The sequence below is a fragment of the Triturus cristatus genome, chromosome 1_1, assembly GCF_964204655.1.
Source record: "Triturus cristatus chromosome 1_1, aTriCri1.1, whole genome shotgun sequence".
In the NCBI taxonomy this organism is placed as follows: domain Eukaryota; kingdom Metazoa; phylum Chordata; class Amphibia; order Caudata; family Salamandridae; genus Triturus; species Triturus cristatus.
In genome coordinates, this window is record NC_140579.1 from 942,379,630 (window position 1) to 942,398,117 (window position 18,488).

Consider the following 18,488-nt stretch of genomic DNA (forward strand, 5'->3'; position numbering starts at 1 on the left):
CGAAGACCTGGAACTCTCTGCCCAGCCACCTTCGCGCCATACCTGATCACCTCTCCTTCAGAAGACAGCTCAAGACCTGGCTCTTCGAGCACTGACCCCCCCCCCCCCACCAGCGCCTTGAGACCCTTTATGGGTGAGTAGCGCGCTTTATAAATGCGAATGATTGATTGATGGCGATCTATGCAAAGTGTACAATCTGCAGCTCATATGCCTCGAACAATAGAGTTATCGGTTTAAAGGTAAGTACTCGACTGGCAGAGTTGAGGTTCTGGGCATAGACTCAGGGGTCCCCCAGGGTCAGGTAGGTACAGTTGGTTCACCCTCAGCGACTCTAGGGCGGCCGAGTGCAGAGAGAGTTATGCCCAATGTTATCCTATGAGGGATGGGGGGCCTTGGTTGGTGGCTGCTGACTAGCAAGCCACGCGGCTGTGGGAGCTGGGCTCCTGGTCACTTACTCAGGGCAAGTGGGGAAGTAGGTAGGTGTAGAGGTTGCACTGCCAGGGCCACTCGGGCGGCTGGGTGCAGGGTGCTTTTGAGTCTCCGGGCGCTCAATTGATTTCAATGGGAAATCTCCGGTTTAGAAAAAGACTGCAAGCTCGGGGACGAGGATTCTTCAGGTGCCACCACCACTTCGAGAGGTAAGTTGGGTAGTTGGAGGATAGGTAGGTACCCCGGGATTGGGCACAGGGGGCCGCAGGGCGCCGCGTGCAGGGGTGCCTTTTGGTGTCGGGAAATCTTACCCTCTGTTGATCGCGGTTGGGGGGGCACCTTGTTCTGAGGCTGCAGGCTTCTTCAGGAGTGTCGAGGGATGTCCTTGGGTGCCTGACTCGGGGTCACAGTCGCCGTGGGGTCATCCTCGTGGTCTTTGTTCACTCTGGCACTGGCCAGGCTTGGCTGGTGCAGAGTGTGCTGGGTTTGCGGTTCCGGGCTGCTGCCAGGGATTAGAGGTAGGTTTTGAGTAGAGCCTCTACTCATGGGAGTCCCAGGGGCTTAGAGCCAAAGGTAGTCAGGTCCTCCGGGGTTTGTGAGGTTGCTGGCCACAAGAGATGCCGGGTTGGAGCAGGAGCAGGTTCGAGGGTCGACAGGCCGGTAGGGCTGGGGCCAAAGCAGTTGGTGTCTTCCTCTTCTTAGCAGCTGCAGGGCAGGTCTTCTTTCTTCTTGCTCTTCTTTGTATTTTGGAATCTGGAATCTGGGGAAGGAAGGTTCAGGGTGCCCCTAAATACTAGATTTAGGGGCGTTACAGGTAGGTGAAGGGCAGGGACCAATGGGTCCCTGTCCTGGGGTGGGTACACCCCCTATCCTGCCTCTCTCCTGTGGGAGGGGGGCAGTTGCCTAGTCCTGATAGGGTAGGGCTTCCCATCTTCAAGATGGCGAGAGCCCGGAGATGTGCTTCACCTCGCCTCCCCCACCTGATGGGTGGGGTTGGCAGGCTGGCACATCCCCTGTCCTTATTTGGGGTTTCCGGCCAAGCTTCCCGCCAGAGTGGGGGGTTGCAGTGGCCTGGGGAAGCTCACAGAGGCAGCATGCCTTTGAAGCTTCCCCCTGCCCATCCTGGGGGAGGAGATTTAGCACCTCGCCCAGGATGTGCATTGTTGCAGGCCCAGGAGAGCAGGGGCTCTCCCACCCAGGGGTCCAGCAACATGTTTGCTGTGTGGCAGCCTAGGCAGCCTCAGAGCAGACGTGGATTGTAGGTTAGGTTTAAGGGGGCATCTCTAAGATGCCCTCTGGGGCGCTTAGTACATTAAATCTCACACTGGCATCAGCGTGGGTTTAATGTGCTGAGAAGTTTGATACCAAACTTCCCAGTCTTCAATGTTGCCATTATGGTGCTGTGGAGCTCGTGTTTGACGAGCTCTCAGCACCATGTGCTCTTAAATGGCAGCACTGCACTTACAGTGCCCAGGAATTGAACTGGGTACTGTAGGGGCACAGGGCTCCTGCTCCTGTGCCCACACCACTGGCACAGGACACCCAGCTAGAGGGGTGGCTGATGCATGCCATGGCAGTGTAGGTGGTGGGCATGGCACACAGGGATGTGTGCCATGTCGACTTTGTTTTGTCTTGTACCAAGACACCCAGCCTGCAAGGGCAGTGTGTGTGTGTGTGTAAGGGTACAGGGCCTCTAAGGGTGGCACAATGAGTGCTGCAGCCCTTAGAGGCCTTCCCTGGTCACAAGGCCCTGGGTACCTAGGGTACCATTTACCAGGGGCTGACATGTGGCCAGGGATTGCCAATTTGGGTTTTGTGTGTTTTAGGGAAGGAACATAAGCCCTGGGCACCTGATTGGCAGGAGTCCAGGGCACACTCAAAGTACATTCAGCAATTCAGCAAAAAGTGGGGGCATACCAGGCAAGAAAGATGGCACTTTCTCACACCCATCAGAACGTCAGTGAGGGCCTCATTAAACTGCAGCAGAGGCTCCGAAGAGCTTACTGGCGGTTGAAGTACCTTGGTGATGTTAGTCCTCACGGCCGCTGCAGGGAGCTCAAGGCGCAAGGCTTTGGCTGCCTTGCTCAGCACCACGGCTTAAGTAGCACCCTCCTCCGTAGCCACGGAATGAGGAGAGATAAAACCAGTGTCAGGCGAAGTGTCTAGACCACTGGTCTCCCCTAGCTCATCTGCCCAGTCCTGACTTAACTGGCACGGCTGTGCCAGAGGGTCCTCAGACCCCTCCCCAGTCCTTTCCTTCATCCGTGTCCTGATAAACAGGCAGAAATGACAAAGCCGGGTCATAGGTGAATTCCCCACCCATCGACGCCGGAGACTGCGCCGAGCGGCGCCGCTCCGATGCCAAACCCGGACTGAAACCGGGGGCGGCGGTTTCCGAGGACGGCGCCGGGAGCGACACCATGGGGGTCGGCACCAGCGGAGGAGTCGTGAGGTCAATTTGTGTCGACCAGGATCCAGGCCTGGATCCCACGGGGGCCCGTCACGTCGGAACCGAAGTCATCGACGGGGCCGAAGCCGCCGGCTCGCTAGGACCCCCAGTCGGGACCGAAAGCTCGACGGCGGGAAGAGATTCCTCATGGCCACGAGTAAGTCGCATTAAGCCCAGGGACCAGAGGGTATGGGGCCGGATGCGACTCCCACAGATGCGGCGAAGCCGCGCGGGTGGTACCACCCGAACCCTCGGCAGAGTCGCGCAACCGGTGAGGGGAGTGGTTAGAGCAATGTCGCTTCTTGAACTTCTTTTTGCTGTGCCTCGACTTACCGGAATGCGAGGACTTGGAACCCGACGAGCGGTGATGACCGCGGCACCGCGACTGGTCCCTCTACTTCCTCCTCAGCCAGGACCTCAAGCGGCGCGGAGTCGACTGCCAGATCTCGAGGAGCTTGTGGGACCAATCCCGCCTAGCTTTCGACATCAAGGCCCGGCAATCGGGGCACGACTTGTCATCGTGGTCGGCCCCGAGACAGTAGAGACACCGGCAGTGGGGGTCGGTAACCGACATCAGGCGGTGACAGTCGTCACACGGCTTGAACCCAGGCATCCCTACTGGCACCAGGATTCGAAGTCGACTCAAAAAAATAGACCAAAATAGTCCAAAAAGTTAGTCAAAATATGACGAAGGGTACGCTTCTTCCTGGATCTGCGCTTGCTGGTGCGGAAAAAAGTAGAACGGACGTCAGCGCGCGAGGGGGGCGTCTAAGTACGCCAGCTAAGTCATCCCAGCGATCACGACGCCGACGACTGATGCGGAGCCTCAGACGACGCCTACCGACGCGCAGGGGTACTGCTGACGAAAAATCTTTCCGGATCCAGTCTGACGCCTGGGGATATTCTAAGGTAAGGAATCTAACTAAAATGTTTCTTTCAGATTTATTTTTTTAACCAACAGGACTTGGTACTAGTAAGTAGAATTGTACTTTTAAAAACTGTTTGTTCAAAATAAGCAAGCTGGATAAAATTGCCTTTGTAAGAGGTAGACAATCGGAATTTGCTATTGCTTTGTGATTACTTTTCACATTACTTTTGAGAATACTTTTTACATTACTTTTTCTACTCTGCGTGATATGCCTAGATATCACACTGGGACATTTCTAGATAAAAGGTAAGTAAAACAGTTTTGCATTAAAGCAGAGTTGCTTAGGTTTCCATACAAACACAACTCAACACAAGAACTTTTTTTTAAGAGGAAAACAGTCAATGCAATCCTATGGAGAAAAATCTGATCATCAGTTTGCAGGTAAGCATTCAGTCATTACGGTTGATTTTCTTGAGTTAGAACAGGGGTTCCCCCAGGGTCAAGGATGCACCCTCAGAAGCACTCAGGCAGCCAGGTGCAGAGTGCTGAGGCCCAATGCTAACCAATGGGACTAGGGGGCCGTTGGTTCGTGGCTGCTCTTGGGTAAGCCACTGGGTGAAGTGAGCAAAGCTCCTAGGGTTAAGCTCAGAGCAAAAGGGATCCAAGTTAGTACACAAGGTGCACCCACAGCAGCACAGGGGCAGCCAGGCGCAGGGATGGCATCAGGATCCCTGTTTTCAATGGGAGATCTCTGGTTGGAACAAACACTGCAGGTTTGGGCAGGGAGGCTTCGTGGAGGAGACCACTGGTTATAGAGGTAAATGAGGATGCAGAGGTTTGCCTGGACACCATAAGTTGGGCCACCCAAGGTAGTGGGGCGTCGGGTGCAGGGGTTTCTTTAGGCATTGGGTTACCTTACCAGCTCCGGTCGTGGGGGACTCTCCAGATAGAGGCTGCAGGCGTTGCGGGAGGCTTGAGGTAGGTCAGGGATCACCAGATCCCAAGTCAGGATCACTGGGGTAACCTCATGGTGTTGGGCCACTTGAACTTGGGCCGTGGGCGTCGGGTGCATGGTGGTGCAGACTCGCAGATTCAGCGGGAGCCAGAGTCTGGGGTGCTGCAGGACACGCCGGGATTCCGCTGGAGCAGGTTGAGGTCAGGACAGGCAGGGCTGGGGCCAAGGCAGTTGGTGTCCTCCTCTTCTTCCTTCAACAAGGCTCTCCTCTGCCCTTCTCGCCAGTCTCAGAAGGCAAGGTTCGGTGTTGCCCCTAAATACTAAATTTGGGGGAGTTTCAGGTAGGTACAGGGAGAGCGCGAGAGAGAGCGCGCGAGAGAGCGCGCGAGCGCACGAGCGCGACCATCTAAACTTTTACAATGGACTTGCATGTGGCCAGAGGTGCCAATTAGGGGTGCAAAGGTACTGTTTTAGGGAAAGAACACAGGCCCTGGGTAACTGATAGCAGAAATCAAGGGCTCACTTAGTCGAAGAGCATCAAACATCAGGCAAAAAGTGGGGGGCAACCACGCAAAAAGGGACACTTTCCTACAATCACCACTTAAGCATGAATCTTCTTTCTAGAGGTTTGAGTGTTGACAGGACTGTGAAGAATGTTGGGAGGATTGTTAGTCCTTCAGCATTACTCCACTCCACACAAGTGGCAGAAAAAGAAGAAGAAATAGGGAGTGCAACGTTACCATGCTCCACGGACGGACCACATGGTCCTCGGGGGTTTCGATTTTGCACCCCTAGTGGGCAAACTGGCATCAGCACACTGGTGTCCTACCTCCTGCCTCTTGAAAATCGAGTGAGCCATCTCCTGTTAATTTTCATAAATTTGTATATACATTGCTAATTTACACTGCTTCAAAGTCGAAGATCCAAATTATTAGATCTACTTCCACTGAACAATGGTTTCAATCTGATAAAACTAGATACTACACTTTATCTTAGCCAAAAGGCAGAGAAGGGATGGCCCAAAAGGTGCAAGAATTATTGCTGAACTAAGCTGAACATGCCACAAACCTTATTTCTGACAATTTCAGAAAGCTGAGAAATTTCATAGACAAATTTATTAGGGCTGGGATGAACGAGATGGTGTAAAAGCTTTAGCATCTAAAGGCATACTTCTAAAACAAGAGGCGACAGCACAGAAAGAAGTGCAACATCAATTACAGGAGGGAAAAGACTGCTGCAGCAGCATCACCCCCCCAGTCACAAGAACCTCTCACCAGCTACACTATACATTTCATAAAAAGAAGACAACCTTGCAAGCCCTAGAATACTATTTAGAAGCAAGACTACTCAACGAAGGGCACTGCCGATCATGACACATGGAAGAAAACCGGCGAAGAGAACAATGCACATTTGGGCTGAGGTTTGTGTATAATTCTTGTAACAAATTAAGATCACAGAGCTGCAATGTGGCAGATACCTGCGACCAAATCCAGTTCATCCTTCTCGTACCAATGCGGCTCTCACCTTTCTGAATTTCTGGCTCCACAGGGAGAGGGACTTCACTCTCCTTGGGCACCTCTGGTGGAGGCGGTGGTCGAGGTCTGGGCTCTTCCTCAGGTTCCTTTTCCTCCTCAATGCCCTGGCCATTCTCTTGGGATTCTGGCTGCACCACCTACCAAAAACGGGAAGAGAGCAGGCAGAGAAAGGTTGAAGCTATGTAGATATTACTTCCGTGCTTATAAGGATCACCAACTTTGCCATTTTTCAAATCCAGATGTTTTTAACTATTCCTCAACAGACTGGTAATCCTTGGAACATTAACTATACAGCATGTTTGAAATAAAATGTAAGACAGTAGCCTAATCAGATCAATGAGTGGCTATAACATAAGCTCCATCGCTGGACGCCACTTTAAACACTAAAGCACCAAGTAAAAATCACAGACACGGCAGGCGAGTGAATTTGCTTAACACTTACTTTTACAACAAAAAAGGATTTCTGCAACTCCCTAGATTGCTTGATTACTTACCTTCCCATTTTGCCCTGCCCTACTGCCTATCCACCTGGTTAGCGCCTACTCTGACCCGCAGTATGGAATGAGGCATACAAAACTAAGCAAAGTATATTGGCTTTAGCCTGTGCCCCTTTTGACATGGAGCTCCATCCAGGTGAGCTTAAAACTGCAAAGGACTAAAGTAATGTATTGGTGTACGAAAGTTTCCGTTTTTTACATGGTTACTCCCCCACACACATTTTGCGAATATCCAATACGATTTTAACAGAAGTGCACAGGGTTCCTGCTAACCAGGCCCCCAGTGCCAGATCCCTTTCCTTGAAACTGTACAATTGTTTCCCCAATTGGCAATACCTTTAGTACCCCATGTAAGGCCCCAGTAAATGGTACTGCTTAAGAGGGTCCCTAAGAGCTGCAGCATGTATTGTGCCACTCAAAGGGACCCCTCAGTGCCAACATGCAGACTGCCATTGCATTGCCATAGTGCATAGAAAAGTTCAACATGACATGGGACACCTCCGGTGTGCCATGCCTGCAGACACTGCATGCAGTATAGGAAAGGCACCACTACATCCGCCTTTACAGGCCTAAGGCAGGGTGCATTATACTAGTGAGGACATATTTGCATGAGCAGATATTCCTGTTATATCCAAGTCGATTTTTACATATTGCAAGTGAACAGGGAAATAATTTTGGACAATGGTATTTAAGAGTTTCCCAGCAACATGATGGCTTCACTAAAACTAGAGATGTTTGGTATCAAACAACTCGTATTAATAAGCGCACACTGTAGCAAGCTGGCTCTGTATTTACACTATATGAAAGTATGGTATAGTGTACACCATCCAGTGGATCCCTAGAGGCTTACTTACGTAGATAGTACTAAAAGCACTACTTGTAGTAGTGTGGTCAAGCAGTTAGGCTTATTAGAGGGCTGGGTTAAGCATTTGTTGTACACTCGGGCAAGAAATGATTACACACGCTCAGACTGAATCCAAGACCAACTGTGTTATCACTCAGTCATTTTATTTTAGAACCAAGAGGAACTCAGTTGCAGGTAAGGAATAGATTTTAAGAATTGTATTTATTTATAAGGTTTTATACAGCTAAGCATGATCCTAGTGGGTATTAGAGGGCTTTACATGAAGGGGGAGGTAGGATATAGATGTGAGATCAAGAACAAAACATAACCGAACGAGAATAGACATTGAGGATTAACAAATTAATAAACTTTTACCTCCATAGGGAATAGCAATACTACTTTTGAAGAAGCAGTAGGAATTGTTTTGCAAAGGCAGTAAGAATGCTTTACAGTACTAGAAATACTTTGGTATTGTCAATAAACAATTGTAGAAAGTAAACATTTGAGTGCAGTAGGAGAAATGCAATGCAATCCTACAGGAGGAAAACAGTGATATGCATTAACAGGTAAGTACATGACTTACTATTCCAGTCTTCGGGCAAGGTTCAGCTTAAGGTAGTACTGCACCACCTGCAGGCACAAGGGCAGCCGGGTGCAGATGTCACTGGGCCCAATGCTAGTAAATAGAGACTGGGGGTACCCAACAAGAGGTGCATTTTACAGGTAGGCATCTTCGTGGAGTCTTGGAGGTCAGCCATCGATGGAGTCAAATTCTAGATTGCTGGGAAGAAGTCAGTAACCAGGTAACTGGGGGGTGACACCTCTCTTTCCTACTAATTTTCCCACCTACCTTGCCGCCAAAAGTTGGGCTTGGTCAGGGATGCTGGCATCTACACTAGCTGAAAAGGACCTGGCTAGCATACCAAAGAGCAGGAAGTCTTTGAGGCTCACCTCCTCAAATGCTGTTCCTGCTTGAGGGTAGGTGTGAGCACCTCACCCCAAGCAGCCTTTTACCCTGACCCACCTCAGAGGATCAGAAACATGTCAGTGTGGCAGGCTGGTGCAGACCAGTCAGCTGGACACCAGTGAGTAGGTTGTTTTTCAGAGGGCATCTCTAAGATGGCCTCTGAGTGCATTTTGCTATAAATCAAATACTGGCTTCAGTATTAGTTTGTTGTGCTGAGAGGTTTCATACCAAACGCCTTATGTGAGAAAGTGGCTCTGTATATACTGTTCCTTAATAGGTAAAGGGTGTACAGAGTCCAAAGTCCCCCAGGGTTTGACAGAGGTTAAAGTTAGATATAACCTTACTCTCTAAAGTGGTAGCTTGGTCGAGCAGTAAGGCAGTATCAGAGGACAGTGTAAAGCATTTGTTGTACACACTCAGTCAGCAAATGGTCTCACACACTCAATAACTGAACTCTAGGCCAATGGTTTATAAATGAAAAAAATATATGCTTGTTTTATTTTAGAACCAACAATTGGATTTAAAATATACTTTCTCAGAATGAGATGCTTTATATAAATACTTTTGCAATATGCAATTGACTTTTGTAAACAGTTACAAGTGGTTGCAATAGGCAACTCTATTTTAAACACAACAATGCATTAAGCTCAATGGAAATTTCAAGTTATTTGCAATAGATTACTTTTAGGATTACTTTTGGAGTTCCAGGACTGGATCCTAGATTCAGTCCTGGGTCAGTACTTAGAATCAAGTGATGAAAGTCGACATAATTACTGTGATGATTTTTAAACAATATTTAGCTATTTTAAAAGTTGACACTTAGAAAATATTTCAAAGAAAACAGTCAATGATTCCCTATGGAAGAAAATTCAAGTTGCAGGTACAGTATGTTCTCGTTACTTTTGTAATCCAGTACTGGGTGCCTAGACTCAGTACTGGGACCTTTATCCAAAACAGGGAAGTAATTAAGTTTTCAGATATTATCCGATTTTTAAAGAATATTTAAAGATTGCAGAAATTGACACAAGAAATTTCACAGAAAAACAGTCAATGGTTTCCTATGGGAGAAAATTGGGTTACTGGTAAGTACAGTTGTAAGTATTTTTCAGAGTCAGTGCTGGGCACCAAGATCCAGCACTGGGAGCTCACCTAAGAGCAGGTGAGTATTTTGGTTTTCGTTACTCGGCTGACTTTTGGTGAATATTTTAAGATTTGAAAGGTCCACACTTAGAAGAAATTTCAGGAAAAAGCCAGTCAATGTTGCCCTATGAAGAAAATAGAGTTATCGGTTTAAAGGCAAGTACTCGACTGGCAGAGTTGAGGTTCTGGGCATAGACTCAGGGGCCCCCCAGGGTCAGGTAGGTACAGTTGTTTCACCCTCAGCGACTCTAGGGCGGCCGGGTGCAGAGAGAGTTAGGCCCAATGTTATCCTATGAGGGATAGGGGGGCCTTGGTTGGTGGCTGCTGACTGGCAAGCCACGCGGCTGTGGGAGCTGGGCTCCTGGTCACTTACTCAGGGCAAGTGGGGAAGTAGGTAGGTGTAGAGGTTGCACTGCCAGGGCCACTCGGGCGGCTGGTTGCAGGGTGCTTTTGAGCCTCCGGGCGCTCAATTGATTTCAATGGGAAATCTCTGGTTTAGAAAAAGACTGCAAGCTCGGGGAAGAGGGTTCTTCAGGTGCCACCACCACTTCGAGAGGTAAGTTGGGTAGTTGGAGGATAGGTAGGTACCCCGGGATTGGGCACAGGGGGCCGCGGGGCGCCGCATGCAGGGGTGCCTTTTGGTGTCGGGAAATCTTAAACTCAGTTGATCGCGGTAGGGGGGGCACCTTGTTCTGAGGCTGCAGGCTCCTTCAGGAGTGTCGAGGGAGGTCCTTGGGTGCCGGACTCGGGGTCACAGTCGCCGTGGGGTCGTCCTCGTGGTCTTTGTTCACTCCGGCACTGGCCAGGCTTGGCTGGTGCAGAGTGTGCAGGGTTCGCGGTTCCGGGCTGCCGCCAGGGATTAGAGGTAGGTTTGAGTAGAGCCTCTACTCATAGGAGTCCCAGGGGATTAGAACCAAAAGGTAGCCAGGTCCTCCGGGGTTTGTGAGGTTGCTGGTCACAAGAGATGCCGGGTTGGAGCAGGAGCAGGTTTGAGGGTCGACGGGCTGGGGCCAAAGCAGTTGGTGTCTTCCTCTTCTTAGCAGCTGCAGGGCAGGTCTTCTTTCTTCTTGCTCTTCTTTGTATTTTGGAATCTGGAAAGGGAAGGTTCAGGGTGTCCCTAAATACTAGATTTAGGGGCGTTACAGGTAGGTGAAGGGCAGGGACCAATGGGTCCCTGTCCTGGGGGTGGGTACACCCCCTATCCTGCCTCTCTCCTGTGGGAGGGGGGCAGTAGCCTAGTCCTGATAGGGTAGGGCTCCCCATCTTCAAGATGGCGAGAGCCTGGAGATGTGCTTCACCTCGCCTCCCCCAGCTGAGGGGTGGGGTTGGCAGGCTGGCACATCCCCTGTCCTTATTTGGGGTTTCCGGACAAAGCTTCCCGCCAGAGTGGGGGGTTGCAGTGGCCTGGGGAAGCTTACAGAGGCGGCATGCCTTTGAAGCTTCCCCCTTCCCATCCTGGGGGAGGAGATTTAGCACCTCGCCCAGGATGTGCATTGTTGCAGGCCCAGGAGAGCAGGGGCTCTCCTACCCAGGGGTCCAGCAACAGGTCTGTTGTGTGGCAGCCTAAGCAGCCTCAGAGCAGACGTGGATTGTAGGTTAGGTTTAAGGGGGCATCTCTAAGATGCCCTCTGGGGGCTTGGTACATTAAATCCCACACTGGCATCAGTGTGGGTTTAATGTGCTGAGAAGTTTGATACCAAACTTCGCAGTCTTCAGTGTTGCCATTATGGTGCTGTGGAGCTCGTGTTTGACGAGCTCTCAGCACCATGTACTCTTAAATAGCAGCACTACACTTACAGTGCTCAGGAATGGACCTGGGTACTGTAGGGGCACAGGGCTCCTGCTCCTGTGCCCACACCATTGGCATAAGGCACCCAGCTAGAGGGGTGGCACAAGTATGCCATGGCAGTGTAGACAAAAAAGAGAGTCGACATGGCACACATCCCTGTGTGCCATGTCGACTCTCTGGTTTGTCTTGTATCCAGACACTCATCCTGCAAGAGCTGTGTGTGTGTTAGGGTACAGGGCCTCTAAGGGTGGCACAATGAGTGCTGCAGCCCTTAGAGGCCTTCCCTGGTCACAAGGCCCTGGGTACCTAGAGTACCATTTACCAGGGGCTGATATGTGGCCAGGGTTTGCCAATTTGGGTTTTGGCTGTTAGGCAGTTTTTAGGGAAGGAACACAGGCCCTGGGCACCTGATTGGCAGGAGCCCAGGGCACAACAAGGAAAAGTGCATCAGCTATTAGGCAAAAAAAGGGGGGTTACTGCAACAGAAACCCACTTTCTTACACCCTCCCACAGGAGAGTGGCAGGATAGGGGGTGTTAAATCCCGGCACCTCCTGTGCCAGCAACCTCACAAACCCCAGAGGATCTGGCTACCTTGTGACTGAGCATCTGGAACTCCCACGAGCAGTGGCTCTGCTCAAAGCAAGTATCTAACCCCTGGCATCAGCCAGGAACCGCGAACCCTGCACACTCTGCAACCGCCAAGCCTGGCCTGTGCTGGAGTGGACAAAGACTCTGAGGACATCCCCCCGGCGACTGTGACCTCGAATCCGGCACCCAAGGACCCACCTCGATACTCCGGACGCCGCCTGCAGCCTCAGAACCAGGGACCCCCCCCAACCGCGATCAACAAAGGGTACGATTTCCCGACACCAAAAGGCATCCCTGCACCCGGTGCCCTGCGGCCCCATGTGCCAGACTCCTGGATACCTACCTATCCTCCAACTACCCAACTTACCTCTCGAAGTGGTGGGCACACCTGAAGAATCTTCGTCCCTGAACCTTCAGCCTTTGTTCGTCCTTGAGCTTTCCCATTGCAATCAATTGAGCGCCCGAAGGCTCAAAAGCACCCTGCACCGAGCTGCCAGAGTGGCCCTGGCAGTGCAACTTCTACTCCTACCTACTTCCCCATTTGCCCTGAGCAAGTGACCAGGAGCCCAGCTCCCACAGCCACGTGACCTGCTAGTCAGCAGCCACCAACCAAGGGCCCCCTGCCTCCCATAGGATAACATTGGGCCTAACTCACAATGCACCCGGCTGCCCCTGTACCATTGAGGGTGTAACAACTGTACTTACCTGACCCTGGGAGACCCCTGAGTCTATCCCCAGAACCTTAACTCTGCCAGTCGAGTACTTCAACCAAAAGCCGATAACTCGCTTTTCTTCCATAGGATAACATTAACTGGCATCTTCTGAAATTTCTTCTAAGTGAGGAGTTTCTAAACTTTAAAATGTTCACCTAAAATCAACTGAGTAACAAAAACGGAAATACTCACCTGCGACTAGGAGAGATGCCAGTGCTGGATCTTGGTGCCCAGCACTGACCCTGAAAAGTACTTACGACCGTACTTACCACTAACTCAATTTTCTCCCACAAGAAACCAATGACTTTTTTTCTGTGAAATTTCTTCTAATTGTCGATTTTTGCAAACGACAAATATTCTTTAAAAATCGTACCAACTGTGAAAACGTAATTACTTACCTGTTTTAGATAGATGTCCCAGTACTAAGCCTAGGAGCCCAGCACTGGATTACAAAAGTAACGAGAACATACTTTACCCGTAACTTGAATTTTCTTCCATAGGAAACCATTGTCGATTTTGCAAACTTATAAATATTCATTAAAAATCGCCTGTATAACTTAAACGCAGTTTCTCAACTGCTCACAGGTGGTACACTAGTGCTGGATCCAGGATCCAACACTGACCTAGAAAAAGTAACCATAACCCCACTTATCTGCTAAGTGAATTTCCTCCCATAGGATAACATTGGTAATATGATCAGACAAAATGTTTCTAAGTGTCAACTTTTAAAATGGCAAAATATTGCTTAAAAATCACAACAGTAACTAAAACGTATTTACTCATTTGTTTCCAAGAACTGTTCCAGGACTGAATCTAGGATCCAGTCCTGGAGTTAGAAAAGTAATCCTGAAAGTAATCAAGTGCACATAACTTAAAATTCCCATTGAGCTCAATGTATTGTTGTGTTTGAAATTGTGTTGCCTATAGCAACAAACTGTAACTTATCTGCAAAAGTCAATTGCCTATTGAAAAGTATTTAACTAAAGCATCTCATTCTGGGAAAGTATATTTTGAAACCTATTGTTGGTTCTAAAATAAAACAACCATATATTTTTATATACAAACCACTGGGCTAGAGTTCAGTTCTTGAGTGTGAGACCATTTGCTGACTGAGTGTGTACAACAAATGCTTTACACTGTCCTCTGATACTGCCTTACTGCTCGACCAAGCTACCGCTTTAGAGAGTAAGGTTATATCTAACTTTAGCCTCTGCCAAACCTCTGGGGACTGTGGACTCTGTGCACACTGTACCTATTTGGGAACAGTATATACAGAGCCACTTTCTCACATAAGGCGTTTGGTATGAAACCTCTCAGCACAACAAACTAATACTGAAGCCAGTATTTGATTTATAGCAAAATGCACTCAGAGGCCATCTTAGAGATGCCCTCTGAAAAACAACCTACTCACTGGTGTCCAGCTGACTGGTCTGCACCAGCCTGCCACACTGACATGTTTCTGATCCTCTGAGGTGGGTCAGGGTAAAAGGCTGCTTGGGGTGAAGTTTTCTATGCTTTCTTCTATGCCTTTGTTCTTGATTGAGCCTAACATTAGAGGCACATCTTTCTTCTTTGATTCCTCTATGGTGTGTGATGTGCACGTTCACTTCATGCTGGAACTTTCACTGCGGGGTTGCTCTCCTGTGCCAGCTACCTTGGTACCGTATTGGACCTTGTTCATTTTTATCCTTCCTTATCATCTGAAACTGGAACTGACGCGGACAGATAGATGTAAATATACTCTTCTGTGATATAAAAATGCATCAGAGTACTTATATAGTTGTTGTTATTATATATTTTGGTTCTGTTTATGTTTATGTTTATTTATCTGATTTATTTTAGGTATTGCTCATATCCCCAACTACCCTTTTGGTCCACGCCCTGATGAAGGTGGGGCCCCCCTGTGGGTCCTATACCGAAACGCGCGTTGGCGCTTGAAACACCGACCTTCTGTTTCCTATGGTATCACCTATGTACACCTTGATGATACAGTAGTTCTACCACCGACCTGAATACCACTGGATAGTTTTTACCACCTTGACCTGAATTGTTGTGGTGTTTGTTGTGTGGAATGAATGTTTGTATGCATGAACTATATTCACGCGTGGGACATTGAACAATTTATTTATATACATATGTGTGCTTCCTGATTGATTTGTAAATGGACCTATTAGTTTAAAGATTGAAAATATTGTAAATGTCTGTATGATCAAAAAACAAAATAAAAAAAGAAGAGATATATATTTTTGTATCTAATCCCATGGTTTGGTGTTTTATGTCATCTATTCTGTTCCGCGCTGTTCTAGTGTAGCCTTGTGTGAAATTCGGGACCTACCCTCTAGGCCTTAATATATATCGTTTTTTGGACAGGTACTGTCTTCTTTTTGGATTGTATTGTACCCCGCCTGTACCAGCCCTTCATTTATGCGTAGGGGTCCCCCCCTCTCGTAATTGTTTTTTTTTTTTTTTGGAGGAATTTGTGGAACAGGAATTAACCAGAGAGTCCTCGGCAGTAAGCACGAAAGTACGAAAAGCTACTGGCTCGAATTGGCAATTAAAATCACATCCTATCACCATCCTAGTGTTTGGGGAAACTAAATCAATAAGTGTAGAAAGCATGCCTAAGATCTTGGATTCCTGTGCAATGGTGACCGGACGAGAATAGATATTAATGAAAGCAATCTTAATCAAAGCGCTAAAAGTAAGGAGGGTACACTGGATATCATCCGACGAAGTGTCCAAGTGTGTGGCAACCCACGTGCCTAGCCCTCCCGATGGTCTACCTCCCATAGTAGCTAACATATCAAAAGTTGCAAAGCCCCTCATGGTGGTATCGTCTCTAGCCCAAGTCTCCTGGAACATGCACACATCATAATTTTGTACAAATTGTATCCAGTCAGGGTTAAGAAGTTTGTTTTTAGATGCCGGCAATGTTCCACAACAGCGCCCTCAACTGGAGGCCCGGAGTCGTGATGGCGTCTTGCACAGTAGGACCTGAAGAGTTCGGGACTAGCATGGGCTCCTGCTCAATCTCAAAGTCTGATGTTCCCACTTGCGGTATATAACTATTCATAGCCATAGATGTAGTTATAAATTCAGAGGAGTAGGAGACTTGATTTTGTAATGCTCCTAAGGGAACACCAACAGGGTCTTGTGGTCCCAGCTGAGATTCGTGCTGGGGCGCCATTGATGTATCGTGTGTCACACCAGCAATATTTATGGTCTGTAACCCAATAATGTTTGGATTGGGCGCCCTATTGGTCCCCTCTGGTCCCAATCTAGGGGAGTAATCAGATGAGATCGAAATACAATCCACCTCTTCAAGGGCCCCAAATCTATTAGCTACTGCAACATTATACTGGATTCGAGAAGATTGGCCAGATGTAGGATGGGGTTGGAACCAGTGTGTTGGAGCTCTTGTGCCTGAGGTCCATGGTGGTGGGTAGTTACAAGTATAGAAAAAATCCAAAGTGTGTAATTGAATCCCTGTGGGTGGTGCATGAAAGCTGGGAAACTGGTGAGTCAAAAACGAAAAGTTTCTTACCTGTCGGTGTAGTTTTGCAGCTTGAAGATCTTTCTGGATTCACTATGCTGTGCATTATTCCGCGATCTTGTGGTTGGGTCCGGATTCGTAGTCTTTTCTTTGTTTTTTTTTTTTTTTTTTTGTAGCCCAGGTGGGCGTCGACGTCCACCATTTGGTGCACCTCCCGTGACGTCGTCGTGCTTCCTGCGGAAGTCCCACCTTTGGGGCGCCATCTTCGGGTTCTTTTTTCCCTGTTTTTTTTTTTTTTTTTTAACCCTAGGCGATTGATTAATCCTTTTGTCCATATTTCTGTACGTATCCACCTATTTGATCCTATCCATTTACCCCCTCTTCCTCCAGCCTCATCTTCCTGGCGGAGGTGGGTGGGTTCGCTAGTGAATCCAGAAAGATCTTCAAGCTGCAAAACTACACCGACAGGTAAGAAACTTTTCGTTTTGCAGCGTGAATCTTTCTGGATTCACTATGCTGTGCATAGACTTTGTAGCGGTTTTCCTATTTTTGTGGTGGCTGGGTGGAAGATGATCGCTGGTCGTTGAAAATGTGTTGTAGCACCTTCTGTCCGACCTGTGCTTCCTTATTCATTTGAATGTCCACGCAGTAGTGCTTTGTGAACGTGTGCACAGATGCCCAAGTTGCTGCGAGACAAATGTCTTGGATGGGCGTGTTTGCCAGGAAGGCAACTGTGGCCCCCTTCTTCCTTGTGGAGTGAGCTTGTGGCCCCTCCGTTAGCTCCTGTCCAGCCTGTTTGTGACAGAATTGAATAGTGAGGGCAATCCACCTAGCGATGGTGCCCTTGGTCACTGGTCTACCCATGAAGCTAGTAGCAAAGGACACAAACAGCTGCTTCGACTTCCTGAGTTCCTTGGTTCTTTCAATGTAGTGCATCACCGCTCTTCTGGCATCGAGGGTGTGCAGGGCCTTTTCTGCGTTTGTAGTCGGGTTTTGGAAGAAACTCGGTATCTGGATACTCTGATTCATGTGAAACGCCGACACTACCTTGGGCATGAAGTGTGGGTCCGTCCTCAGGACTACCCTGTCCTTGTGAATTTGAATGTAGGGCTCCTGTAGCGTTAGTGCTTGAAGCTCGCTCACTCTGCGTAGTGAGGTTATGGCCACTAGAAAGGCAGTCTTCATCGTCAACATTTGTAGATTGGCCTTGTGAATGGGTTCAAACGGCGCCTTCATGAGCTCCGTCAGAACCACGTTTAATTTCCATGCCGGCGGCGGCAACCTTTTCGGGGGTGCCATTCTTTTGGCTCCCTCCATGAATCTCTTCACCACCTGCGAGCTGAAGAAACTTCCACCCTTCTCACCTCTGGTGTAGGCAACGATCGCTGCTAGGTGCACCCTTAGGGAGCTCGAGCAGAGGTTACTCTTTAGAAGGTGTGTGAGGTACCTCAGCACAGTTGAGTCTCTTGTCATTCTGTTGTGCAGGCCCTTCTTCCTGCACCACACCGTGAATCTCTTTCACTTTGCGCTGTAGCACTTTCTTGTAGTAGGTTTCCTTGCCTCCCGTAGCACTCGCATAGTGCTCTGAGGTAACCTTAGGTGTGCGAACTCTAGGTCTTCAGGAGCCATGCTGCTAGGTTGAGGGTCTCTGGCTCTGGGTGCAGGACCTCCCCGCTTTGCATTGAGAGCAGGTCTTTTCTTCTCTCGAACCTGTACGGATTGCCTTGCGCCATTTCTTGAATCTGTGAGAACCATGTCTGCCTCGCCCACTGTGGGGCCACCAGGATCAGAGTCATGTTGCTGGTTCTGCACTTGTCGAGCACTCTGTGCAACAGGGGTATCGGTGGAAAGGCGTAGGCAAATGTCCTCGACCAGCTTATCCATAGGGCATTTCCCTTGGATTGCTGATCTGGTTGCCTGGACGCGAAGCTTTGGCATTTTGCATTGTGGCGTGTTGCAAAAAGGTCTATTGTGGGAGTCCCCCATCTCCGGAAGAGTTTCTCCGTTTCCTGGCCATTGAGCTCCCACTCGTGTGATGCTGAGGTCTGCCTGCTTAGCCAGTCTGCCTCCACATTGTCCTTCCCCGGTAGGTGAATTGCCAGTAGATCTATCCTGAGAGGTATGGCCCATCTCCAAATCTCCTGAGCTAGGGATGAGAGGGGAAACGACTGTGTCCCCCCTTGTTTGTTGATGTAGAACATCGCCGTGGTGTTGTCTGTC

At 49.0% G+C, this 18,488-nt stretch overlaps 1 protein-coding gene and 1 pseudogene across 7 annotated transcripts in view; both read right to left on the reverse strand.

Annotated features, from left to right (window-relative positions):
• The window catches only part of LOC146871323 (apoptotic chromatin condensation inducer in the nucleus-like), a 929,701-nt gene that overhangs the window by 645,107 nt on the left and 266,106 nt on the right, over nucleotides 1-18,488 (reverse strand). For all 7 annotated transcript variants that reach the window (XM_085650820.1, XM_085650821.1, XM_085650822.1 and 4 more), the window contains one exon: nucleotides 6,226-6,373. In XM_085650820.1, the coding sequence (XP_085506946.1) occupies nucleotides 6,226-6,373 (148 nt within the window). The remainder of the gene's footprint in view (nucleotides 1-6,225; nucleotides 6,374-18,488) is intronic.
• On the reverse strand, nucleotides 5,568-5,717 carry LOC146871324 (U2 spliceosomal RNA; annotated as a pseudogene).